We start from the raw sequence: 27,720 nt of genomic DNA, 5'->3' as shown, positions 1-27,720 counted from the left end.
TGTGCAATGGATGAAATATGCACTTATTATTTCCGCATGATTGCCCAAATACGTTCCATGTCCAACCAGAATGGCTCTAGAATAAATATGTAAAGAGGTCCTCTTGATACCTACATCCTACAGTTTAGAATATGCCCATGTATTTCCCATAGGAGAGCTTCTCATTTTATTGTCCGTGGTTTGAAGGTGAACAAATCCACATCTGAATAAACAGGAATGTAAATTAAGTCAGAAATAAAGTCTGGACTGAAGGCACAAGGGAGCGCTAATTCAGAAAATAACAGCTGAGGTTCTTGACTTGCTAACAGTGCTTCAGATCCGTGGCGAGTTCGGGTAGAGTCCGACACCCATGTAAACCGGCCCGTTTGCTCAAAGAGTATTGCACAACCAGCTCCACCAGCCTTACAAACTAGCCCTGTGAAGACGACTAGATTCTTCTTCCAGGAATCTTCAAAGATTTCTGGCAGCCATCAGTGCTTTGGGTTATGTAAAAAAAGTTCAGTGACAGATAAATGCTCATTAGCGATACAGGCAGGAAGCAATTTCTCTTCTAGAACACTCCCTAACTTAAACCAGGGAAGATGTGGATTGTGCTAGAGAAAGAAGAACCAGGCAGCCACTTTTTTTTAGAAAGCTGAAAGAATTTAGAAGAGCTTTTGAAAAGCCGGGTTTCACAGCACAGGCAGCCAGTTGTATCCTCCTCAAAATCCCGATACCCAATACACGGAAACACTTCACCAGGTATTTAGAGATAAATCCTGCAGTCAATCAGGAACAAGAGAATTATTTTACTGAAAGGAAGATCAAAGTGGAGATTTTGCTTCTCTACCAAGGAGTGCCCTAGTTGGCTTACCGACTTCATGTGCAATAAGTGGGTCACAGAGAGGAGAAGTACAAGAGGGAACACTTCATTTACTCTTTTTAGAAACCCTTTAAGGCATGCCTGAACTTGCCAGAGATCTGACTAACAAACACAGTTTGCTTGTGAACTTGTGTGCATGCATCTGGGGGAACATAACTGCGTGTCTACCAGAGCATCACAAACAAACCCTGCAAGGGGCTGCAGGGGCTGCCGGCTCACTCATTCCCATGACCCGGTGAATTTGAAGCAGCAGCGCAAGTAAAGCAGCAGGTTACAGACTGCTGCCGCCGGAGCGGTGAAACGCGTGTGCTGAAGTGCAAAGGACCTGGCGCTGCTCAGGTAAGAAGGGCTGGAGCAGCAGTGATGTGCTGCAGGGTCTCAGGCACTGAAAGCCTGAAAGGGCTACTACAAAGCTGGCTTTATATCCCCCTGCAGAGTAGCACTGACTCACTCTTGCCTTGCGCTCAAAGAAAGAGCTCCTTTCACATGGTGGGGAAGGGTGGGGGGACCAGGATGGGGGCAATACATTTGATCCCCTTGTTCTGCTTTTCCAAAAGAACTGCTGGTGCGGCCTGTCCTGCCAATGCAATGTGACTATAAAAATGTCAATGAGCTGCAAGTGAGCTTTTTGTTTCCCCAAAAGAAAACAGGCAGGCATTCTCATTAGTCCACGTCTCGCTCTCACACACACTGATCCGAATTAGAGTTAACTGAGGCATACAGTAATGGCCAGGCCCTCTCCCCCCTCCTACTCACCAGGCTTATGCTGAGGTGTTCACATGCAGCTCTGTCCCTTAATGCAAACATGACAGACACCACAAAGGAGGGTTTGGGGGGAGCAGAGATCAGCTCTGAAGTCACTGGAATTTAGAGACGTTCAAGTTGCTAGCCTATCAGGCTTATAAAGCCATTTTTTTTCAGTGCAGCTTGCTATAATTGCCTTCATCTTCATACAGAAATACCCGAAATCAGGGCCACAGCCTCACTTTAGCTAACGGTACTCATGAGTTGGGTCATCATGGGAATTCAGTTGCAGAACTAAGATTGCAGTCCCATAACTGGAGTCAAAAGATCAAAAATAGTTCCCAATAGGGGTGCTGAGAGCACCACTGGATTAATGCTTAACTGAACGCAAGAGGTCCTGAAACACAGCTGGTTATGCATTGCCATGTGGTGGCGAAACTTCCCAAGTCACGTGAGCACATGACTAATGCCCCGGAGATGGAGAACTGCTTTACATCAATTAATGGTAGTTTGCATTCTTATGCATATCCTAAAATTATCTAGCCTTTCAAATATGCATCTGTATTGTTTGCCTCACCCATCCTTCAACAGAAGTACGTATGAGCTTTCCACCGGTCTTTAAAATGTCTAGGTAAAATCATTATTTCATTTGAGACATCCTACCCTACTTTATATAATGGGATAGGATGAAGAGCAAATAACAATTGAGTTTATTAATGTGTTTTTGTCTGTGGCAATACATTTCAGGAAAGCACTGAACTGTGTCCCCCTTGGATGCCTGCACCATGCCTCCTTTTTGTACTTCTGTATGTTGGGTAAAACAGTAGCACTATTCCTGCAATTAGGAGAAACAGATCAACTGTCAGAGAAGAAGCAAAGTCACATATCTGAAAAGAAGCTTTGTCTCTGCCAAAATACACCAGGAAGAAAGCGCTCCCTCATGGGATCCAAAGAAGGGTACACAGCCTCATCGGAAGAGCTCCCCCAAAATACAGCAAGTTTGGGAATAAAGCCATGAAATGAGAGCAGTATTAAGAAGACAAAAACTATATAAAGACAAATTTTTTTATGTAGATGTCGGTTGCTGAACAAAAGCCATTTAATGAGCTCTATCAAATAGAAGGGCAAATTATGTGGTTGATGAGGCATTCTCATTCTGCACCTGTCTGAAGGACGGCATAGCTGTAGAGCAGCTGAACTTCAGCAGCCCTCTGGGACACGACAGCGGGTGGCAGCTGTCCCCAGTGCACGAGAAGCAAAAAACCAAGGCTTCGAGAGAGTAAATGACTCGTCCGGGGGCATGAAACGAATTCACCTCCAGCATCACCCCCGTGCCAGCAGCAGACCGCGCTGCGCTGTCGCTGCGATTTCTTGCTCTGCCCCTTCAAAGCACACCCGAGAAAGCTCCTTCCCCCGGGAGTCGGAAGGAAACCGGGCAGCATAAAGAAGAGTTAATTGCTTTAACACACACCCAAACTATTGCAAGGCGAGAATCAAACGAAAAGAAAAAAAGAAAAGACCTTGCTAGGAGGAGATGCGCAGCGGAAGCCAGCAACAAGTGGGAGGCTGCAGCAGCGGCTGCCCCGCGGTGCGCTGCCGGCCGGCCGCCCTCCCGCGCTGGCACCCCTGTAACACGAAACTTGGCATCGCCCCACAGCAGCACCAAAAAAATAGGCAGAGACAACAGCTGGCTGTCAGCAGCAGAGCAGAGAGGAGCCAAGCGAGGAGCGAGACACGAGCCAGGATGAGGGGAGAGATGACGTGAAAGTTGAAGAAGAGAGGAGGAAAAACAAGAGGAGAAGAGCTCGTGGCACGGCTGGGGTAAGGCTGAGCTCTCGCTGCTGGTCGGTCAACCATAGCATAGCACCTTAGCGGTCGGTTAGTTAGCAAGCAGCTGCAGCCTTTGTAGCTCTTTGAACGGCAAATTGCAAAAGCAGCCCTTGGGTAGTGCTTGCTAGCCTGAATTTGTCTGCAAGGGGACACTCAGGAGCAAGGTGGCAAGAGAAAAGCTTTTAACAGGATTCCAGAAAGCTGTGCTGCTGCCGTGCTGCTAACAAAAGGATCCAGCCTGCAGTCTTGCATTGCTTCTACAGTCAGAGCAGAAGTAAGCAACTTTTTTGTTGATTAGAAAGGCTGTACGCTCGTTTTTCTGTTGCTGTTATGGAATGTGACCTTAGCTGATAAGCAGGTCTAGCACAGGGCATTCTCCGCAGTGAGGTTTTCATGTATTAGTACTTAGTTTGGACAAGAGAGCTGGGCTGCTCCTCCGTACAAACAGTGGATGTGCCATTAGAGAGTAGCTGCCAGCACAGGCAAACGCGTGTCAAACCAAACGCGGGTGGGTGCCAGCTACAGCATTTCTCCAGAGCTCCTCCCAGCTGGAGCTGAGTTTTATCTCCCAAATCCTGAAGCAAACAGAGAGCTTAGAAAACAAACCCTGGTCGGGAAACTAGCATACTGTGCAAGTAAAGCATCTGTGTCCAATAGAAATAAATGGAAAGATTTTACACAGCTTCTAACAAGCATTTAAAAAAAAAAAAAAGCAGCTAGTGTATCCGGCACAGATGCTGGTTTACTATTCAAAACAGCATGAGAAACCACTGCTCTGAGAGCGAACACAGACATACACATACATGGTGTACAGTTTACAACAACAATACCATCGGGTCTGAAGGCAGTGAGAAGGGAAGAAGAAAAGGAAAAGGATCCCCCAAATACATGAAATTACCCACTGTAAGCCTTGGTTTTGCACAGAGAGGTGTCCCACAACGTGCACTGCCACCTCTGTTTGCTGCTGGGCATGGGGTGGGGGGGCTGGCAAGGAGGCTGACCAAATACACCCTATTTTCTGCTATCTGAAGCTGATTACTCTGTTTGGAAGATCCTGCGGCTCCTAACGTTGAGCTGACCCCCTGCCTCTTGCGGGCAGCGCCTGGGCAGGCAGCTGTTTACAAACAGGCAGGCAGAGGGGCAGAAAGCCAGTTCTCCCAGAAAGATGTCTTCCCCATTCCCACACGTGCCTGTGGGGAGGAATGCTAAGGATCAGGTATTTCCACTTCTCTCCAGCCCCATTAAGGTGGAAGGGAGGGCAGCTCCTTCTGACATACACCTCCTGCGAAGACCGACCGAAATGGAATTGCCTGCGTGAGAAGACCTGGTGGTTAAGACCCGCACGCCTCCAGTTCAGCCCTAGGTTCAAAGAGGATGGAGGGAAGTTTCCACCCTGCTAATGAAGGGTCTCTGCAGCTTGTTTGTTACAGCTAAGATGGTTCCGCAAAGTACGGGAAAAACAAAGTTTAGGAAAAAAAAAAAAAAAGGGAAGGGGGGAGGAGCAAGGGGAGAAGGGCAGGGGGAAGGAGGGAGGGAGAGAAGCAGGCCAAGTTCTCCTCGCAAAAGAAAATCTTAACGGGTTTGGCTGGGGGCTTGTCCAGCCGCAGCAGCGTGTATGTACGGGGCGGGGAGGAAAAAGCAATATGAAACACATGTCTGGATAAAAGAAGCAGGACATGGCTTATGTTACAGCTGTCACAGTGCACGGGCCTCTTAGCCTGAGCGAAATGCCAAAGCAGTTAGGGGAGTGGAGGTACAAAACAAACCAAGTTCGATAGAGCAGATCCCGGCTGCAGCAGCCGCAGTCTGCCCCACAGAGCCTGCGGCGAGCAGAGCCACAGGATGGCCAGGGGGCACAGCAAGAGAGTGGGCAAAGGGAGCTGCACCCGCACCTCGCCTTTGTGCGGGTTCTTGCCATGGCCCCCCGCAACCGCTCCCCAAGTCGCACAGCTGCGACGGTCCGAAACAGCTTCTTCGGAGGATGCAGCTGTTATCGCCTCGAGCTTTGAGATCCTACACCCTGGTGGCATCTTTACGAGGATTAGACCGGCACATTTCAAACAACTCAGAAATGCACGTAGTTTGCTGAGGTCTTGAGGCCAGGCAAGGACGGGAGCCAGAGGTGGCTGAAAGAAGATTGGGAAGGCGTTTCCAGAACCCTCAAAGGGCTCCAGATGCCTTACCTCAAACACCAAATTACTGATAGATCCCAGTTTGTGAAGTAACTATTTACAGCCAGCTATTTTCATGGGCATACAGTTACCTCTCTGTCAGCTTCCTGGGAAATGGTTATTTTGCTAATATTAGAAGAGACTTTGAGGCTAGATTCAGGCATCAGTAACCCTTCGGCCTAAAAAAAGTTCTCTTGTAGAAGAGCTACAGTTTTATTTTTACGATTGACCTTTTCCTTTCACCAGATGGCTCTGTGCCTTCGTTTCCCCACTCCTTAAAAACGGGACTAGTAGTGAGGAGCTGTCTCATGGCATTTTGTGGATTTGCTTGTGGGACAGACTGGAGAAAACCACCGTGTTCTGCAGAGGTGTAGAGCCTCTCAGCTCAGCGCCCCGATGGGCACCTCAGCTTCTCGCACTGCTGTTGCAGGGAATTCAGTGCCTTTTTATATTAGTCTAATACTAGGTTGTTGGGGAGGGAAGGAACGTTTACGCTGCTACCTCAAAACCAGTCTCCAAATAGTGGGTGGTGGAGATGACAGGGTGTTCCAGCCAAATGGCTACCCAGTCAGGGCTGCTTTATAATCTGAAAGAACGCGTGGCCTTCTTTTCCAGACCAGCTGAGAAAGTCAAGGCTTTTCTCCCATGACATGGAGCTGCAATTTACCAGTTTGGGTGTGTGCTGTTAAAAAACTGAATTCTCTTGATACTAGAAACTATTTTCATCTGCTTGGGAATGAATTATAGGTCTGTCTGGCTCCGTTCACTCCTGTTTTAGAAAAAAAGGGCTTGCCTGCGAACCATAGTTAAGATTCACGTGGCTGGTCAACTACAGTCTTGCCAGCACACATTGCATTGACAATGATGAGGGAAAACCAGGCACTGATAATACTACTACATTTCTATAGCCCTTTTCATCCCAGAAGTACATTACGAACTTAGAACAATAAACAATCAGTCAGGGATCATTACATGTTCTGCCAAAATGCATCCAACTACAACAACACCTAGAAAACCAAGACTGTTTTAGGACAGGAAGCACTGCAGACCTTATCCACATGAAATCAAAAGAGTGATTCAGGAACCAAGTACAAAGCTGGTAGGCTTAGGAACTGACCAAACCTTTGTGTTACTAAGAAAGTGGCCAAACACAGTCAAAACTTATTTTAAAGTTTTAGACCAGGACAAAAAGCATCTCCTCCCCTTCAGCTCCTCAGCACCCTCCTCTGTGAGGCTGGGATTGCCTTGTAGGATTTCTTACCAAATAAGCTACCGTAGTCCACACAGGCTTCCCATTCCTGCACGCGTCCAAGTTCAGCCAACTTATTTGACTTGACTGAGTAAGAACAACACAAAGTATTTGCTTCTGCATAGTCACAGTTTCAGAAGAAGACAACTCTACAACAAGGAGGTTACCTTGGCATTCTGCTTGTTTGGGCTCACCATGGAATCCTGCTTTGTAAGGTCTGACACAGGCAGCGAGCATTCTGTGGAGGGTATCGAGCTCACCTTCACTGGGACTCGCAGCATCAGAACTACAATCGTTGGCAGCATCAGGGCACCACCAGCAAAGGTGAGGCCTCCAGGCTTCAGCTCCATTTTTAGATCACTGTAGCAACAAACCCATGCATGCAAAGCTTCTCAGAGAGAGCACAGTAAAACCAAGGGAGTGGGAGGTCGTGTCAAGAGAAATAAAACCCTGGCATGACTGGGTAAGGAGCAACCAAGAGTGGAAGCCATGCCTTCATATTTTCATCCCGAGCAGGCTCAGTGACTGAAGTGTAACAAGCAGTTAGCAAACAAAGGTAATGTAATTTCCTTGTGTAGCTGCAACAGAACCAGGGACTTACTGTCTTTCTATCTAAACATTTCAGAACACTTTAGAGGCTTGGACACACCTCTGATGGTGGTTACGTGCTCTGCTGCTTCGCAGAGATGAAGTCACACAGCAGAGGATGGGATGAATTACCCAAGGTCACACAACCAGCATGCATCAGCGGCAGGCCCGGAAGAGTGCCTGCATTTACTAACTTCCAGTCCTGGGGCTAAACCACAAACTCAAATTCACGTTCTTTGTGCTGAAATAGGCCGTCCAAATGCCATCATGGTTAAGACTAAACAAGTGCCACATTCCTCAGCAGTAAATTTAAGCTCACCCACTCCCTGCAGCTCAACTTGTGATGCACCTGTGCAGACACACAGAAAGGATGCGGCTTTTCCAAGCTGCAGACAGACCCAAAAGGAGATTTCCTTCAGTTCCAACATACTTGTAACAACTTGACTAGCTTAAGGCAGACAAAGGGATGTGGGACCCATGTTACAGTCACCCCAAAGCTCTTTTTCTTGCTTGAAGCCAGGAAGCTACCACACACAGCCCGTTCATGGTACCAAGAAACCATGACCAAGGCTTTTGTCTTGAATGTCTAGGCTGAGGCCTTTTAATGGCTTTATTCTCAGACGAGCTGAGCAGCCAATTTCTTTGAGTGCTTCAATATGGCTTAAGTCCATTAAAATAGTTCAGAAAGATAATCTCAGTGCTATTACGGCAATTTACACAGCTTTATTCAGTAGACACAGCAAGATGGATCTGCATTAAAAACAAATATCAGCATTTTCTGGGAATCTAACTCTACAGGTGCCCTAAATGTAGAACATGTTTCTTTAGCATGAAATGATCGTCTGATCCCTGCAGCACACCTGCAAACGTCAAGCACCTCCTGCATTATTACTGTGCTCTCTTTTCAACCAAGGCTATCAACTCATGGCACATGGCAGATTCTGCCTTATTTTCAAAAACAAACCCAAATTAAAACATTTGTTTTATTCCCTCCTCTGCCAGGCCCTGTAACAGAGGAGGGCAGAAAGATTTGATGGTCTAGTCCCACTGGCAACACCGGGTAGATATTTTTTAAAGAACAGCCAGAAGAGGAAGCAACTGAAACTACAAATTTCAGCCTTCCACAGCACCCCAGCAGGAACCTGCAAATTGCCTGTCACAAGGCATTAGCATCGCGTTCACTTCCTTTTCTATACAAGTTTGTCATCTTGCCTCTCTTTTCACTCTGTATCAACTCTAGCTGCAGCTATGGCAAAAAAGTTCATGACATTTATCTGACAAAGCACTACAAAGACAGCATTGCTCTGTGGTCATTCAGTGTTTCTTCCATGGCAAGTTCCACTGGCTTAGCTGCCCGAACAGCTGTGTCTCCTCTGCTCTGGTGGGTTCCCATCCTAACGGGTTGCATTTTTGAGGAAAGACAGCCAGAAAAGAGATTCCCAATTGAGAGAATCACTGGCACAGAATTAGGTTTGCTCCAAACCCCACACCATCTAGGCCCTAGAACAGCAATCCAGGCTTAGAAAGTAAACTGGCTGTTAAGACTTGCAACCTGAAGTTTCAAATCTCTCCAGACTTGCCCATTTTAATAATAATCGTTACAGTCACTGCTTCAACCAAATATCCTGCACCACCCGGCCTTTACTGCTGTTGGGAACTGGGAACTTACTTGAACACAGTAAAAGGGAAAAAAAAAAGAATTCTTATAGTTCCATTCTGAAATCTGTAAGTAGCGTCATCCCTGTTGTGTTGCAGGTGAGGAAGATAAGGCAGACACACGAGACAACTTGTGTAAGTCACACAGCCAGGCAAGCCTTACTCTCATGCTAATCTTTAGGGTGCGATCTTGTTTGTGCTGACATCAGCTGAGAAAAGATCACAACCAAAACCAGTCCTGACCAAAGACTTTATACACAAGTAGAATGGAAGAGAAAGTCCATGAGTATCACTAGCTTTCTTTGTGAGGTTTTTTGTTTTATTTTTTTGAGAAGTGATTTATTCATCACCCTTTTGCTATGCACAAGAAATCCCAAAGCTGTGACACCCTTGGAACCAGTGCACACTCAGAAGTGCAGTCGAGTGGAAAAACATTTGCTTCCTCACAGAGACTGCACCACTGACTTCAAACTTTGTCTCTGAAGAAGTTCAACCTAAGGTAAACGAGCAACATTCCTTGCACGTTTTAGAACAAAACCTCCTTCACTTAGCTCTAGATCAGGTACCATGGGCAAAGGAATGCCCATTACTGAGATGACAAGCTCTTACCATTTCAGACTAGGCACTCTGAGAGTCCATGTGGAGTTCTACAGTCCCAATTAGTAATTTTCCATTGTATACCCAAGCTTCAGAAGCCTAGTTCTCATACTTGCTGCTTCTGTTGCAGCCCAAAGCATGGCATGAAAGGCTACAGCAGGCTCCTTACTAGGAGAGCTTCTGGGCAGGCAGAAATACTCTCAAAGGGAACAAACATTTTTAGAACTTTAGAGCCAGGAATACATTCTTCTTTTAAAGTTTTTCTTCTAGAGCCAAGAGCAGAAAACACAAATCACAACACCTCTGCCTGCACCGCCATCTCTTGGAATGGAAACAGCACTGGAAACCTGCTGACAATCTCACGGCACTGTGCAAAGGAAAAGGAGCCATTTCTGGAGCAGCTCATTTGGGGTATGGCAATTATCTGGAAAGAGCTATTTAATCCTAGTCTCCAAAGTGACCTTTTCAGGTCAAAAGGCCACAGCTATGCTTCCCTGCTAAGTTGCACAGAAATCTTTCTGTAGATGCAGCTCTTCCATCCACCCACAACTGTAGGAAACCAGCTGGTTCCGATTTTTATTCCTTAGCTTGGATTTAAAAGAACAAAGAAAACCCTTTCTGGATTGCATAAACATACAAATGTAATTTTACTTGGCACTGAATTATTTAAGCCCAGCATGCAAAGAAACAGCCAAGGTCTCTTTGTCCTCAGTGTGTTTAGAAAAACTGAACTCCAAGCATCCATTTGTTTGAGTAACCAAACCAGATGTGCAGTAGTGAACTAGCTGCCTTGTTCTGGGAGTACTGTCTTGGTCTTTTGACTTTGTATTGTCAACAAGACTAGGAAATTAAATTGCAACGTTCAAGCCTCATAAAACAGCGTTGACTATTACAACACACACAAGCTACTAAGTTTTGATATAATTATATCATTTCATTTAATGTTATCGTTGATATAAGAGCCATAATCCATCTGTAAGTCCAAATGCTTATTTTAGCCAAAACTGCGTATATTTCTCAGCAATCTCCTATTTCATTTACCTCCTGAAGGAAAATTTTAACTTCCACAGCTCTCCTGAAAGCTTGTTTGTTGCAATACCTTCCAAAATTTTGCTCATGGTGGGAAAAGAACAGCAAAAACTAGTGGAAAAGCTGAGGTATCTAATTTTGTCTAAACTAATAATATTATCACCATAGTTCCTGATGATTCTTCTTACTGAGAATGAAGAAGACTACCAGGCAGGGCAGGAAGGTTGCCCTCTATTAAGGGAGGTATCTCCCTGACAGATCCAGGGGCTTTTGCTTTGCTCATCGCCAGCAGCCATGGGTGGACATCCACTGTTCTATTTATACACTAAAACAGGCTGTGGCTTAAATTATAAAACAGAATGTAGGGCTACATTTAACTTACCATACAAAACTTGCAGTCATCTGTAAGAAATTGAAAAGCGTTCAACTGTCCCCAGTGAACATGGGCTTTAGATCTTGATATCAACCAGTTTTACTGAATGATGATGAAACATTATGAATGGGACTGTAGTGTGGTGTCAAAGTAAACACCTTAGGTTTCTGAGGGGACTATGTATAGCTGGAGTGCAAGAAGTCTTCAAAAAGACCTACTGTGTGTTCCTGTGTGTTCAGTAGAATATAACTGAAAACTACACACTGTACTGGAGCACAGAGAATTGCATTTCTTTCTGGAAGGACAACTTAACATAATTGGGAAAAAAAATCCACTTACTTTCATGGGGTAGAAGTCAAGGGCAGCCACTGTCCAGCTGTAATTCTATTGCTGCTTAAGCACCCATCCTTTTAGAAAAAACACCGTTTCACCTTTGCATAACAGCCTAACTGTCAAAAACACCCTCAAAGCCAGATTTTGTAATGAAAACAGTGCCAGAACGAACAGACAGTTAATAGTCCTCCACCTTAGCTACTGGGAATGAGGGCTGAGACCAGATAAACTCGTTTTACTTGTGATCACCAGCTCTATAAGAAGCCTGGCAGCTTCCTAGCATTAGTCAGTGAAAAGATTTATTTGTTTTTTCTACAGCGTAAAGCCTGGAGAGGTTGAGCCAGAATGTCTTCTGAAGGCTTTCTGAAGGAAATGCAAACCATTGGTGAGAAGTTTCTCGTTAAGCTTCAGAAACTGCCCAAGGCTGACCCTGTGGAGATCGTGTCCTTCTGTGTGGTTCTTCTGTTTATCGGTGAGTTTATCGGTGGAAGTAGAGGGGTGCGGAATGTCTCTTCTCTTCTACAGGGGCAGCTTGCTCTGAGATCTTTGCTGACAGGTTGGTGGTGTTGGCAGTTGTTTTCCAGGCTGTGCTCTGAGGCCCCGTTTAATTTCTAGGTCGTTTTTTAGTATTCAGTGTGTATCTTCACACACACGCAGAGCATCATAGGCAATAGTATTACCTTCCCCAAGGCTCCCCTAGTTTAGCATTAGTTTAAACAGCAGTATTTTACCTAAGCGAGAGTTGCTGCAATGTTTTGATGCGTAGCAGATATATTTGTTTATAACAAAGGGTATTAGGGGATCTTACTGCCATGAGAAACACTCAGGTCTGAGATGCTGAGTATCTTTCCTGTGCTTAATTCAGCGGGTGCCAGTATGCTTCAGATGAGCCTCTTTATTCTCTGACAATGGTAAGATCCCTTCTGCCGCTCTGTGTGGGGATGGCACGGAAGGAATAAAAAAGAGCTGCTTGATCGTGGGGGATGATGTTTGTTTAAACAATGGGAAAACAACCAGGAAGGAAGGCAGGCCTGCCCCCTCAGAGGTACTGCTCTCTCCCAGCGCTGGAAGGAAGGGTGTGTTTGCAGCCTGGACACTCCTCCCTGGGCTGGAATTCAGAAACAGACAAACCTGCTTCCTTTTTTTTTTTTTTCCCCTCTCGTAGTGACAGCTGGTTCCCCACAGGTCAGATTACCTGGCAGCCCATCTCCAGACCTTTAAAGAACACGTGCACACACGTGTGCGCATGCTCCTTATGAGTTTTGCAGGATTAAACATGTCATCCTTTTCTTTTCCAGATAAACTAACCTATCCCTCCCTACCCTGACCACTACGCCTAGTGTAGAATAACTACAGGCTAGCCCACTGCTTTGCAAAACAAACCCCTCTTTTTGAAGTACCTATTTTCTCAGGCTGACTACAGAAGAAAGCATAAAGCCAACCCAGTCACGAATACCTATTCTCCTTAAAGGGCACACATCACGCACTCTTCAGAAATGGAACTGCCAGTTTGACCAGCCAAACCCTCTCTAGTTGCTTTTGACAACTATGGGGAGAGTTTGATCTCCATCCTTTCCAGGCACACAGCTCTGCTTAGTCATATGCCATCTACCAAACAACAGCCAATAAGGCAGGTAAAGGTATGCCCCCACACAGCTTGGGACATAGCTCTTAAGGTCACAAAATACCCAGCAGTGACAATAGGAGTTTTGTGTGTGCAGTGGATGAACTCGGGCCACAGTCTGAAAAGCAATCTTTCAGTTTGAAGGTGATGCATAAATATGCTAATTCTATATCTTTTGGTTATTGTCTTGCCTACTGAAAAATACACGCAACTAGGATCCTTCCTCCCTTGCCTAGAGTAAAGGCACCATTCATTTTAATTTGCTCTTTACCATTGCAGAGGAATTTCTCTCCTCCATTGCTTTCATTTATTTACCTCTGGAAACAAACCAGAAATTAATCCCTTAAACCTTTCTTCGCTGGGCCTGCCCTATCTTCCTGGCCTGAATCTTTGGACCTGCTGACTGATCTTGGCCAAGTCTGACAAAGGAACAGGAACCTCTTATCTTTTTTATCTCTATCAAGTATCCATGGGAGGAGACAGATGGGTATCGGGCAAAGTCCTAACTCAGTGCTCACCATATGGGGAAACCACTGTACCTAGCTCCTAAACCATTACGAACAGTCAGCTGGGCAATCAGCACAGTTATTGACAAGCCAACCAGTACACCTTCAGCTCCTACTAAGGCCTGACATGCAATGACATTTGTCCAGATTAAACGGATAACTAATACAAGAAAGCAGGAACTTAAAAGGAGGGAGGTGGGGATATAGGACAAAAATCAACAAGAAACCTGACTCTGTTCATTCTGCTGCTCATCAGACAACTTAGAGGAGACGTAGGGCTAGTCTCCAGTGACTCCCCCTATGTCGTGAAGCAATATCCTTTTCTTCTCTTTTCAGTTACTGTTCTGCTGCTCATGATCATTGCTTGCAGCTGCTGCTGCTACAGCTGCTGTAGCTGCGATGGACGTCCTGACCACAGACGCAGGAAGATCCAAGTCCGCCCTACTGCCCATCCATGAAGCGCACCAAGAGGTGACAACCTACTACCAAGGACATGCATGGCCATCATGATTCAGTCCCACGGGAATGACTCTCTGCTCTAGCTCACTGAAAATGGCAATAACAATATTAACGAGTATGACTCAGAGGACCAGAAATCACGGCATGGAATTCATTCTTTCTGTGACAGCCACTGCTGGGCTCCGTGGTGTGACCAGAAAGGTAACGCTGCTTTACCATCGCTGTCTTCCTCTTCAGGGTGGGCTGGGGGTGCATGGACACATGCTGCCGACAAAACAGACACACTTACACAGTAACAGCCCTGCAGCTGGGCTAGCCAAGGATTCCTTTTGTGAGCACTGAGCCACAGACCAAAGCAGCGAACTTGTAAGCTGCCACATGGCTAGGCAGCACCTACTCTCTTCACAAGTGGCTAATCCAGAAGGATGATGTTGGGTGCCAGAAAAACCCTCTGACATTGCTGGGAGGTCGACATGCTCAGTACATCTTGGATCAGGCCCAAACCTGCTCTCTCTAAAGCCAAGTGCAATAGACACATTTAGCTGAGATGACTGCTGAAAACAACAAATCATGGACCTCCTGATCTACATATACCACCTGAGGCTCTGCATACAGCTGGTGACAAATGCTCCCTGCTTTATTTCATTGGTGTTACAATGATGTGAAATTGCCAAAGAGAAAAATCAGATCGTGTGCAATACCCTTTGTAAACAGAAAGAGGAAGGCAAAAGAGAAAAAAATCACTGATGTTACAGTTTAATTTGAACATTGTGCTGGTAAACGTGCTCCCCCCCAGCCCCCATGTGGTAGTCAGATCTTTCATGAATTCTGCTCTTCTGCATATTGCAGGCGAATGGTCCTTACAGAGCATGGGAGTTACAGGAGATGAACAAATCCCCGTCCTCACTCGAGGGACCTGTGTGCCTGACTCCCTGCACTGTGTGCAGTTTATTTTAGTGGACATAAGCAGTATGCCTAAGGTATGTTTATTAGCATACTCAAAGGCATTTCAGAGGAGTGACATACAGTGTGGTAAGCGTCACTTCAGGGTATACATGCAGCAGCTGACAGCTGGCATTGCAACAAAGCACAGCCAAGAATGGCCTGTACAGCTGAAGTTAACAAGTGAAAATAAACCCTTTCTCCATGCTGCAGCCACTGTGTATGTTTGGTTTACACTGAGGTGAACTTCAGTAAGGGATTTCTGTAAGTACAAGGCTGTGGCACAGACCATGACTTTCCTAACTAGGACAGCCAAACAGACCATCTTGCTGTACCTAACTCTGCAAGCCGCTGGGCTTTCTTTCAGCCCCAAATGTAAAAACAATCATCTTTACAAGAAGGTATAAAAATTATAGATAAGTCATCTTCTACCCTTGTGTTCCAACTGCTAGATGTAGAGGAGTCAAAGGGATTTGGGCACTGGGACAGGCTCCCCAGGGAACTGAGCCTGACGGAGTTCAAGAAGCATTGGGCAATGCTCTCAGACACAAGGTCTGATTTTTGGGTGGTCCTGTGCAGACCCAGGAGTTGGACTCGATGATCCTTGTGGGTCCCTTCCAACTAGGGATATTCTGGGATCACACATGTACGCCAGAGCCAACATCCAGCAGGAGAGAAAATAATCAAGTTTTTAACAGTGGGCTTTTAAATATTCTTCACACTTCGGAAGGGACAACAAAATGGAAACTTTGTAAAGAAACCTCTCCGCTGATGCCTGCACCCAATTTAGCAGAATGCATCATTAGCTCCTCATGTATTTAATGCACTTTAATTTTTTTCAAATAAACTAAGTTTAGGTATTTTGCATTTTTTGTACAGTTGCACACTGGAATAAATTTGCAGCCAGCAACACAGAGAATAGTCTAAAAATTAAGAAAAAAAATCCTCAAATCACTAATGTTACTTTTACACTAAGAAAAAAAGAAAACATTTCCAGCAGAAGATGGGGACATTCCTTAGAAAGTAAGTATTTGAGCCCCAACTTGGCAACAACCAAGACAATGAGGACTGCACCAGTATGAGCTGCTAAATGCACAGCTACATTAAGACTAACAAAGTGCTGGCCTTTATTATGCTGTCCCCAAACTTTCACTTCCAGGAAATATGCTAGGGCAGGATAAGCTCAAACATGGCATCAATTTACTGTAATCAACATTTGGAGGTGCATCACACTAACCTCTCTGTCAGATCCATCTTTGCTCATTTCATTTACAAACAAGCGACTGTCAAGGTGACATAGGAAGCCTCAGAACCTCGCTTTTGCAGGAGACAGACATTTCTAAGTTAAATCATGAGACCTGTGAAAGAACAGAGCTTACTTTCTTTCCTAGCCTGTGCTAGACAGTGCCAGCTACAGGAATTAACAGCATCCCATTGAGAAATGTTTCAGCAGCATGGAACCAGTCTGTGCTAACAGTCAGGAGGAAGCTCAGTGGCCTGGAAACGTACCAACAACTGACAGGTTGCTGTCACTAGGAACAAGCTGCCAAGCGTTATCTCAACACGAAAAGCCACAAACATGAGTTTCCCCAGTGGTGTTGCAAGTTAAACCACTGACAGACACCAGGCATGGGGACAGGGGAAATGGCTCCGGCCTTATCTCTGCTACTATAAGTTCCTGAATTAAAGCAGAAAATAAATGCAGCACTGTTAAAACGAAAGGAAAAAAAAGAAGAGAGAAGGAGAGAAAATTAAGCAATTTTGTTAAGAATGCAGGTAGCTTTCTGGAACAGAGGAGCAGCCACCAAGGAGAGACGTGGATCCCTGGCCAATTTGTGTAAACTTGCCTGCACCTCACAGGCCTAATGTTCTGTTTAACGTTTCGTACCATTGTACTCTGTTGGACTATTCATATACTTGGTATTTAGGTACGTGTTTGCCTGGGCTAGGTGGGTTCTGCCACTGTCTTGCACACAAGAGATCAGGTTGGCTGGAAAGATGCCCCCCAAAAAATAGTTTAGGGTTTGTTTGTTTCACCTGTTACCCACTTACTGGGGCCTGGCATGCCCTGAGCACTGGTGAGGATGAATCCCCTCTGCTTCAGAACTCACAGAGGAGCACAGACCACAGCAAAACTGAAAACTGTTTCAAAACCAGTAACTTCTGTACACATTTTAAAACCTTCAGTGAGCCTAGAAGGAACTACAAGGGGATATAACTACTTTGGTCTTGATGATACAAGTGTTGAAAAAGCTTTCCCTGAGAATTCCAGAGCAGACTGTGAGACCAGCCTCTCCAGCAGAAGCAGCTGAAGCTTAGTAAAGCCACTTAATGACCACTTAATGGAATAGCTTTTTTTCTGTAACATTATCTCTGTTTCGAAGTGATGTGCTTGGCTTGTGAAAAACAAGCTTCCTTCCACCCATCCGCACGTATCACGCTCTTCTCTTTCCCTCCCACCTCTCTTCCCTCTGGTCTTCCTTAGTTGAGAAGGCAACAGGGAATATATTTTATTGCAGCTAACAGCACTACAAGGCTCTGTAATGAGTTTATCCACCTGAGCTGTCATGATGAAGTTTGGACTACAGGGCACTCTTATTCACAGTCCCATTTTACAAATGGCAGTCTCCTAACCGAGCTGACAATACCAAGCCAGCCAAGACCCAGGAAACAAAGCCCTCTTCTCTCCACCACAACCTGCAGCCTTCCCCAGACAGAGGGCACGGCAGGCTGCTACAAGCACTGGAATAAGTACACAAGTGGATAAAGGCATAGAGAGGAAGAAATACCCAAGTGACACATGAACTGGGTCTTTTTGACTAGGCTCAAGGCCTTTGATTAGATTAGCCACACCTTTGCAAGAAAGTCAGCTGTTAATCATTTACTGCAGTACAAACAGGCACCTTCCAGGCTAGGTCTACAAGGCTCCAGGTGCAGTAGGGGGTCTTTCCCCACAGGCTGAGATCCCTTCAAGTAGGTGCAGAGGCGGTACCAGAAGAAACACCTACTGCAAACACAACAGCTTCAGGTATTTATAAAATTGCATACAACTCTCCTACTTCAGGAAGTTAACTGGTTAACAAAAGGGTCAGGAACTTTTTAGGGTGTGCAGCTGTACAGGGTTTCTGCCTCCAGGTCTGCAGAGCTAGTATCCAGTCTGCCTCCTTTTTAAATGAGAAGGAAGCTATCCAGAACAGCTTCCATGTCCTGTATACTTTTGGTGATCTGTCCTAATTCCAAAAAAAAACAAAGCATAAACTTGAGTATTATTTTCTGCTGAGAAAGAAACAAAAGCTTCAGGAAACCGAAGTATGAGCTTGTGCTTGCAATCCAAGGTGACTTGCTGAGGATGAAATGTACTTTATGTGATTTTCATACAGTACTTGGGATGCAGACATAAGGGGTGACAAGTCAGGCAAATATTCTGAAATAATTAAGATCTCTTCCTGCATTAGGTCTGTACAGTCATGTTTGAGAGAAAGCGTGAGAAGTAATCCATTCTTTCCTTCCCTTGAGCAGCATCTAGCAAGGAAGCTTTAGATGCTCTCAAACCACAAGCTGCTCTCAAATAAATGTTGTTGCTTTCTTCTTTTTAAAGAAAGCTGATAGCCAAGTCATTATGCAAAGTATCAGAGAAAGAGCAAATGTGCGGAACCCACTGAGATCCCACTTTAAATTATTGTTGAATCTAAGTCATTGACAGGAGGAAAGCATACCTCGATTGTAGAGTAACCCAGAATGTGCGGCTCAATGTTGAAGTCAACTTTGTTAACAGGAGGCACGTTTCATGCAAGAAACTAGATTGTTCTAAGCTCTATGGGAGTGACAAGTTCTATGCTAAGTTCTGTGCTTGCTGTTGGTGTGTGTTTGGTTTGCTTGTTTTTAAATGAGTGATCATTTAATCTCCAGTGTGTTCTCACAGCTTAAGTGCCCAACTCTCATTTTTAGAGGTATTGCTTCCTGCTGGAATCAACCAAGTTCTCCCATTGAATACTTGTTCTTCATGTACAGGTTTTACAGTTGACAGATGAAGGGTTCATATAGAACATGCCAGGAGAGATACTATATTATTAAAAGTATTGATAAGCTATGATTAAAGTAAATCTCACCTGCTAAAATCTTGCAAAGCCAGATTGCCTCTATACTTCTCTGTAGATTTGACTCTAAAGCAGCCCCAGTTATCTATCTTCTGGTTTATGCTCCAGATTCTGCAAAGACTGACTTTCTCTTTTGGAAGAGGGACACCTGCCAGCACAGAACATGTGTGCCTATACTGGTTTAGGGCCTGTCTCTTTCTGCTCTGTCAGAGCACAGAGGGGATACATCAACATCTGACATTATTCTTGTCTAACTCCAGCAGGGCAGAAGCCAGCATGTCATCTGCACAAGAGACATCCTCAGTTCTGGAAGACCTAAAAAGACGGATTGTAACAAGTGACTGGGCTCTTGGAGGGCTAGTGGTGATTAGCACCTTCTGTCTCGTTTTTATTGCTCTCCTCTTATTTGCTGCCATCTTTGGGTGCTGCTCATCTCCAAGGCACAAGCGGAGGGGTACATAAACAGTGAAGCTGTGTGAAGCAGTACGGGGAGATCCACAGTTAAGCAAGAATCAGCCCAGCTGCAATCTGATTGTGTTGTTCGTAGAAGCTTTTTCATCTTCTGTCCCTGGGTGGTTATTTCTCCCCATCCAGCTTTCCCACATCGAGAGCAATACATGAATGCCAGCAAGTTGTTCTGCAAGTCCACAGCAAACTCTGTACATAAGGCAATCTGTGTTCAGGAACTGAATGATGATGCTGGTATTTGGCTAGTCGTGTCTCTGCCTGATTTTCATCTTTCAAACAAAACCACAGACAGGATAGAGTTGGCAAACGGTCAACCACCACCTAAAACTGATAAAGATGTCTTGTACCACTGCAGTTACTTTTTTTGTTTGGCTGGTTTTGGTTTTTTCCATCTTGCAAATGGACATCAGGAAACTCTGACCAGCAAAAGCTTTGTCTGAATCCATTCTCTAAAAAGCAGCTTATGTAATTGTTCTCCTGTCATGCTCAGACAGTAGCCTAAATATACTATGCAAAAACTTGCTTATCAGAATACAAGTCTGTCTGTATTTGTTCTCATTTAGAACCTTGTAAGGTCAGAAATTCAGGTTTATTTTTACTGTTTGAATAGTGAATAGAACTGTATTAATTCAAAATGTAAAAAAGAAATGCAATGTGGTATTCTTCTGAAGAGCACCTTAGTCTCCTGCACAGTTACAAGCGGGGAAGCCAGTCAATGGTGCTGCAATGTGCGACGTTGGGTTGCATATCTTATATGTGTATGTACTAAGCTGGGGAAGGAAAGAAAAAAGATGGGAGATGTGATTTCTAATTAGGTCAGTGAGCTTCCCTTATAAGTCTCTTATGTAGCCAGTGAAGTTCTATTTCTACTGCTATTCACCTAAGCAAAGGAGAATGTTTTCTCTCTATTGCTTGGGTATTGCCTTACTACTGTAGCAGAACTCTTTAAGAGAAGTTCCTCACATAAATAGCAGTCAAGTTCTTTACAGCATATATGAAGTGGGCCATGCTGTAATATGGTGACATGGATCCTACCTCACGGCCTGACTAGGAGACCACGCTGGAATGTTCTGTGACTGCTTTTGGCTTGTGCAAGATTAGTTCAGTGAACCCACTACAGTTGTCAAGGCATTGGTGGCCCTTCCAAGAAACCACTGTCACAACTAGTTCTACCAACTGTAGGAGAATCAAGGAGAAACGCAGACTGAGACAAGGTCTCCTGAAGTTAGACTAACCAAATAGATACAGCTGCTCTCACATGATATAAAGTCTGGACACAAGCAGCCATCTGACTTAAAGCAAGAAGCTACTTCCCAGAATCATCCCAGCTTTGGGCAAAGAAGTGCTCCTTCATATGCCCTGGGACCACTCAGCATTGTGCCTTATTCAGTACACACAGAGATCTCCCAAGGCAGAGCCATAAAAACACAGTTTGTTTACCAAACATTACCACAAGAAGAAAATATTCTCACTGAAGTATCAGAAAAGAAGCATGCCAGACACCCTGAAAAACTTGTCCTAGACACAGGTGTGAAGAACGAAACAAAATACAACTTGAAAGCAATACACATGTTGACTACTTTTGGTTAGTGAATACATACTGCTCTCTTACTGGCAAAATTACAACTTTGATGTTTTATCCAGCATAGTAATTAGCACAATTACAGCTTACAAGTCATGAACTAGACCTGAACGATGTATATTGTGGTTGCTAGTCTGCATTTAGATTGGGCACATCCATAATTTGGGCTTTTTTTCTGAAAGGTTCCAAGCACATAAGATCCTTCTAAGGTCAATGAGAATCAAGGATGCCTACTTCTTTGCAGACTGGAGCCCCTGAGATTTAGAGAAACAATAAAGTTAAATAGTTCCATCCTCTGATGATTAGGCTGCCCAGAGAGATGGCCAGTGAAGGAGGAAAGAGTCAAAACAAAAGCAACTGAAACTATGTCAGCTCTCCACAGATAAAACATTAAAATTCATAGCAAGAGGAATCACAGTTCAACATCAACCAACATCTCGTTTAACTCAAGTGAAAGTGAGTGACAGGTGTCTTCTCAGGGACACCTTCCTCAGTCCAGACAGCAAAATATCAGACGATTCATTCAGTATTTTCTTTTTCTGTGACATGCATTTGCGGAAAGATCTCAGCCATAACTGTACCTCAGAAGGGATAGGATATGGTTTTCCCAACATTAAACAATGTTTGAAAGAAGTGCACTCACCCCAGCTCCTCGCAGAAGTTCACAATGGCATCAAAAGCTGTCATCACAGCTTTGTCAGATTCTTTTAAGGTGCCTTTTTTTTCCTGAAAGTAGACAGGACAAGAATTAGTCTTCAATTTAGACACAAACAGATAAATTAACTCTACTGATAACCAAATACAATTCTCCTGAATAATGTGGTAAACTAGTACAGGCACCATCCTTTTTCTGCTCCATGCTTTTGCTCACCCTTGCCTCTCTAGTAGGGCTGGAGCTAGTTCTGGCAGCCCTTTCCCTCCCTGCTTCAATCTCTTCTGCTCTCCCTTGAGACATGACTACAGACAACTCTAGACCCAGGAATTACTACAGCTCCAGAAAAACTCATTTCATCTTTGCATATTCAGAGGTCACCGCAGGCAAGAGGCAAACTAAATCTGAGCAAAAAGGTAGCATAACTAGACAGGCAGACACTATTCTGCAGATCTTACCTGGATATTAGAGAGCTCCTTCTTAATCAGGAAGCTGACTTGATCCCGATCGTTCCTAGAGTAATAAAGGCGGCAGCAGGATGGCTTCCCATCTCTCCCAGCTCTGCCAGATTCTTGGTAATATCCAGCCATTGACTTGGCAATGTTCCAGTGAGCAACAAACCTGCGTGTGATATGACAATGGGAAACATAAGGCTGTAGGTTTCTCAACTCAGTGCATACACGATTGTGTTGTTCATGGATATCAACATCAGAGTACAAACTAAGGCAGCAAAAGCATAAAAGACGCAGGATTTGCAGAGGAAGGGATTTTACACACAGAAATGTAAGTCTTCTTAATGCGAGACGAGAGGAAAGCAGCAGAGCTGTAAGAAAACCCAACGCCTGTGAACAGCGTGCGAGCAGGATGTCACTCAAAATGGATGGAAGAGACAGGGCACATGAATATCCCAAACAGGCGTACAATCGCACAGCTATGAAGAGTGAGAATGAGGACACAGTCTGGACTATTTTATGATAAAACAGAGCATTAAAAAAAAGTCCTGTTTGCTTTGTGGAACACAATTTGAACATTATGGAACATAATTTGAAATACTTGATTATAAAAAGACACTTCTTTGCCAACGAAGTCTGCGTGGGAAATTCTGTCTCACCAAACTCACTTGTAGATGAGGGCACCTTTCCCAGTCAGAGAATATGACTATGAATCATTACTAAACCGTATGTAATCTCTGAAGGAATGTTTTCAATGCACCACTACAAGACTGCTTTAAACCTGCTTGTACTTGAATATTCAGCAATTCAGCTCATACCTGTGTTGAGGAGTCTCAGCATTTTACAGTACGGTAATGCTGCCAATATTTTAAATACCAGTCTGCCTCAAAACTGGTCCTTTTAAAGCTCTGCAAACCACTATGTCCCAGAGGCAGGCATGATGTACACAGGTGTGGCCAAAGATTAAAAGAGAAAAACAAGTGAAGATGTTTCTCTAAACACAAACACTTCAAGACCAGGCCAGACACAACGAATCAGAGCCCTACATATTTATTCCCTATCGGGAAATTTACTGAAAGAATTAATAACCTCAACCAAAACTGAATTAGCAGTGAAAAAAGAGGAGCTGATTCCATCAGAGACAGAAACAACACCTGTTTTCCCTTTTGTCCCAAAGGGTCACCTTTAGAACTTGTCAGACCTGATCTTACTCGATAACATATGCATGAATACTCAGGACTCTGCCAACAAAGAGTGAAGGCTAAGCAGGAGGGCATTGTTACCTGGGCTAGGGTATCATATTCCTTAAACTATTGAAAAACAACTTGTAAGGAGTCTTTTTAACTTAATTTCTTGGAAACTAACCTTATTACAAAGCATGGTTCAGCTGTATTTTACTTTTCATCAGCCCTATGCATTTCAGTTACTCTTTGCTGGTTTAATGCATTGAACAGGACAGAGACTAAATTTCAGCAGGTGATTACTTTATGCTGCTCTCCTAGGAGACATCTCATTTCTCTAATGGATAACGAGCATCAAGCAGTAAAATAGCCTATTGCTGCTATAGGATCCTGTCGTCTGTCAGCACAGTGGTAACACAGAGGGATGGCACAGTTGTGAACTGATGCGACCAACTCAACGATGTCCTGCACCTCTCCTACAGTGGTCACAGCAATTGTTTTATTTGGATTTTGAGTGAAGATCAGCTCTATCTAGGGTGTTGCATGAGCTGCAGATGAGCTATTCCTCTACTAAATGATCACAGCTCACAACACTAACTCAGCCCAGCCATATTGCTGTGCAGGAATTCTAATAATACAGAGCAATTATGGTGGCAATTAGAAGTCCCAGAGGAACCGCAATTGAAAACATGTAAAATTTCTGTCCTTGAACTAGAGTTGTGTTTTTTAAATGGTTATTGTCATTTGTGAACTGCCACCCCCCACTGCAGTTTGCAGAAGATCTCACCAAAAGCTGGCTCTGACTATTTTAGTAGTGTATGAATTATTTTAGTTACAAATTTCCTTCCCACTGCTTTTCGACAACAGGTATTGCACTAAGAGAAGTGAAAGAGACAGCTGTGACTGCATCTAGATGGTTCTTTTTAAAACCCTGGAGAGCGTGGCAAAAAAAGCCAAGCATTCCTCCAATTTTCTTTGGCTTGAGGATGACTGGTAAAGAGGAACTCTGGTGCCTTCTTTTTCATTTTCATTACAAAACCCTTCCAAGGTTGTTTTTGCTGCTTCTAAGAAAACCTCCAGTTCTATCTTTGTGGGTTTTAGCAAATGTTGATCAGGTGTTTGAGACAGAAGTATCAGATAATACAGAGACTGAGGCTTTTCCTTCCTGCTGCTCAGGTTTCAGTCTCTGGTGGAGCACAACTCTCAGCCTCATGTACCTGACATTTGCTTTGTCTACTCCCATTCCAAAACTGATGGTAGCAACAATAACTGGGATCTTCTCCTCCATCCATTCATTCTGGATTGAAGTCCGGTCAGCTGCCTTGAGTCCTGGAAAAGGAAAAAAGTGGAAGGAAACAAACCAAAACAAAACAGCAAGTAGAAGCATTTTCTTCCTCCTCCATTCCCCCATTACGAGCCAAGCCCCTCAGTAAAAACAGACCGATGTACACACTCCTCTCTGCCCATGTTTAAATTGGCCTGGGATCAAGCAGAAGTCAGCAGCAGCTGTTTCTATTCCAAAAAGAAAAATGTAGAACACTCTTGTGAGGAAACTGGTTGTTATATTTAAGCCATGCAAGATCCAACAAAATGAGCAGTTCTGGAGCAAAGGGAATGCCATTCCGCTGAGTGGTCCGTACTTACCTCAAAGACCTGATGTGTGAGCATTAGACACGTTGCAGACCATGCCTAGAAAGCTGCTTGCTAGGTAACCCCAACCCAGGCCTTAAAGGTGGTACGGTTCAGTTCTACCAAGTCCTGAGAGATACAGAAGCAGCCTCCAGTACCTGCATGATAGGCCTTGGCTTTCACTCCTCGGTAGCTCAATTCAATAGCCAGCTGGTCACACACATCCCTCATCCTGCAGTACACAATGCCGCAACCGGAGTACACCTGGGCAGAGAGGGGAGAAAGTCCGTGACACTGCCTGAAGCCCATCAGCAAAGCTGCAGTCCTCAGTATGGACGAAATGGAGGGATGCCCAAGGCTCATCTCATCTCCAAACTGATTCTCCAGCAACTTAAAGACATTGTCATGACACAAAAACAGAGTTTCCTACAAGGCCTAGGAGACGTCGACTGAATATGGTCTCCCAATCTTTTCCCAGTGAACACAAGGCAAGCAGCAGTCTCTCTTCACATTACAGACAAATTGAGGTGCAGAGGCTGATTGAGTTGCTGAGAGTTATTCTGGAAATTAGCGTTACCGCAAGAAATTCAATACGACACTAAGTGCTGCGGCTCACCCTTGCTATATTTCACCCTCAGCACAGAGAAAGAGCAGAACCCAATCAAACACACGCTTATCGCCAGGGACACAACAAGCCAAGACAGAAATGCTATTTGCATATTCCTAATACATTTTCTTTTAGACCAGCTCTTTTCGGAGGACACCTCTGTTTGAAAGAAATACAGCTCAATATTCTAATTATTTTAGAGGAACTCAAAAAACTATTGAGCACTTTCCTTCAGGGACCTCCTCCTTTCCCGCCACAGACCTGTCAGGGCCATACCAACCACTGGAAGATCAGTGACCATTAAGGAAGATTTTATTCAGTTTAGCCTTCTTCCCCCACTGAAAAACCTACCCCAGTGGTGTTCTTCACTTCAAGTGCCTTCAGACAGAAATCCTTCAAGTTGGCATAAGGATCAGTCAAGAGCTCTTTGAACTGCACGTCGTAGAACAAGTTAGATCTGAAGCAAGGAGTCTTAAAGGTGGCAAGCGGCTGCTTTAGCTTAAGTGCCATCACAATGTCCTCCTGGACCTGCTTGGTGGCAGTGGCAGTCAAGGCAACACACGGTGTATTGGGTATGCGAGTGCGCAAGGTGCCCAGCCGCAGGTAGTCAGGTCGGAAATCGTGTCCCCACTGGGAGACACAATGCGCTTCATCAATTACTAGGTAGGACAGGAGATTTCGAGACAGCAGAGAGTTCAGCGTAGGCTGGAAGGAAGAGGAAGCTGCCATCTCTGGGGTGATGTACAGGAGCTTTACTTGGGGCTTCTCACTTGCAAGGTCAGCCAGGATGGCCTTCTTTTCCTGGGCTGAAAGCTTGGAGTTGAAAGAGCAGGCTTTGATCTTCAGAGCCAGCAGGTGATCCACTTGGTCCTAAGGTAAATACAAAATGAAAATTAAATGACAAACAAACAGCTTTAAAGAAAGCCACCATCACTACGAATGTCTACTGGAGAGATCCACGTGAGGCCCCAACTTCCACCTCCAGGTTCAAGTCTCAGGACAACGTTCACCTATAGCCCCAGCTGTTTAGAACTTCAACTCTAGATGCCTTTATTTCATTGCTGTGTATCTGTTCAGCTCTAGCATCCAACTCCTTTTCTTTGGGCTTCCATTCACTTTAAGACAGTCATTTTGCTGCTAGGGCACATCAGCATGGATCTGTGCAAAATACCCAATGATAGCCACAGTGAGCTGAAACAAGCCACCAGCGTGGCTCAGGATTTACACTATCAAGTTGTCACAGATGGAAACTGAGTAACGCCACCTTACGAAAACAGAGCGCGCTTCATTCCAAAATAACCAAAAGACTTTATAACAGCTGAGATATTATGAGATATGGCAAATCACCTCTGCAATAGAACTGAGTGTGAACAAGAATCATGCCTTGAAAACCAAGAAGAAAACACAGCATCACATTCAGATACATCCAGACAAACACTGGACACACAATTCACCTACCGGCACTGAGCTGTTCACTTGCACTTGACTAGCACATAACATTTCAGAAGGCATGAATAGTCCTGAAAGATGGATGTCTCATTATTTCACTCAATAACTGGTTTCAGTGACTGATTTAATAGGCACTGATTCTGCTCAGTCAACTCTCAACCTTCGCTATAAACTACACAGACTAAGCTCTTGAAGTTGGGTTAGAATGAAATATATCATGACCTTTTCAGGCACAGCCTCCCCATTGCAGGGCTGAATGAGAAAACTTCTGGAGGCTCACTCCAGCTCTGTTCCCTAAGACTCATTTAACCCATCTCCATCTACCTGTTGCCCTGACACATTCTGCTTCACCTGCAAATCTTACCTCTGGCAATTCGTTTAACCTCTATTTCACTGATAGAATATTTCCTGTACTGGAGCTTAATTAGAAATTAGAAATTATCTCATTAATTAATTAGAAATTAGAAATTATCTCATTTGGAAAGAGTTCACTATAACACCTTTTTGAGATGCATCACAAAGCCTGTTTTTAATTCTTGATGTGTATTACATTGAGACCGCAGAGGAGTTAAAAAAAGCAACAACATGACAGCAAAAAAACAAAACAGCAGCCTACGCCACCAGATATCATGCAACGTTA

The 27,720-nt window shown here is 44.4% G+C and overlaps 2 protein-coding genes across 23 annotated transcripts in view; one reads left to right on the top strand and one right to left on the bottom strand.

Moving 5' to 3' along the window:
* The window catches only part of RECQL5 (RecQ like helicase 5), a 39,309-nt gene that overhangs the window by 9,017 nt on the left and 2,572 nt on the right, over positions 1–27,720 (bottom strand). For 11 of the 14 annotated variants that reach the window (XR_001206271.3, XR_001206273.3, XR_001206270.3 and 8 more), the window contains 5 exons: positions 25,983–26,501; positions 25,183–25,288; positions 24,613–24,724; positions 22,221–22,383; positions 21,754–21,836 (listed from right to left, as the gene is read on the bottom strand). Coding sequence is in view for 11 of the 14 variants with exons in the window: in XM_048064191.2 (XP_047920148.2) it covers positions 21,754–21,836; positions 22,221–22,383; positions 24,613–24,724; positions 25,183–25,288; positions 25,983–26,501 (983 nt within the window). In the remaining 3 variants the exon portion in view is untranslated. The other 3 variants (XM_048064195.2, XM_048064194.2, XM_013179029.3) reach the window with 3 other exon arrangements.
* SMIM5 (small integral membrane protein 5) lies at positions 1,088–15,175 on the top strand. 9 transcript variants are annotated; one of them, XM_066979933.1, is made up of 7 exons: positions 1,094–1,201; positions 2,354–3,427; positions 7,072–7,180; positions 9,200–9,235; positions 9,968–10,108; positions 11,751–11,904; positions 13,899–15,175. In XM_066979933.1, exons 6-7 carry the CDS (start codon positions 11,778–11,780, stop codon positions 14,018–14,020), a joined length of 249 nt encoding a protein of 82 aa, XP_066836034.1. In that variant the 5' UTR covers positions 1,094–1,201; positions 2,354–3,427; positions 7,072–7,180; positions 9,200–9,235; positions 9,968–10,108; positions 11,751–11,777; the 3' UTR covers positions 14,021–15,175. The 9 variants fall into 9 exon arrangements, with proteins under 9 accessions (XP_013034495.1, XP_066836034.1, XP_066836033.1 ...); XM_066979932.1 differs by having other exon boundaries at positions 9,956–10,108; XM_066979935.1 differs by lacking the exon at positions 7,072–7,180.

Source organism: Anser cygnoides, chromosome 19, assembly GCF_040182565.1.
Source record: "Anser cygnoides isolate HZ-2024a breed goose chromosome 19, Taihu_goose_T2T_genome, whole genome shotgun sequence".
Classification (NCBI taxonomy): Eukaryota; Metazoa; Chordata; class Aves; order Anseriformes; family Anatidae; genus Anser; species Anser cygnoides.
Note: the sequence above shows the minus strand (reverse complement) of the source record. Positions and strands in the feature narration are given on the sequence as shown.

What these genes read in the sequence shown, in the direction of transcription:
- SMIM5 (XM_013179041.3), top strand. Translation starts at nt 11,778, where the DNA reads ATGTCTTCTGAAGGCTTTCTGAAGGAAATGCAAACCATTGGTGAGAAG. An exon ending in TGTGGTTCTTCTGTTTATCG is followed by an intron (nt 11,905 to 13,898) that starts GTGAGTTTATCG and finishes TTCTCTTTTCAG; the next exon opens with TTACTGTTCTGCTGCTCATG.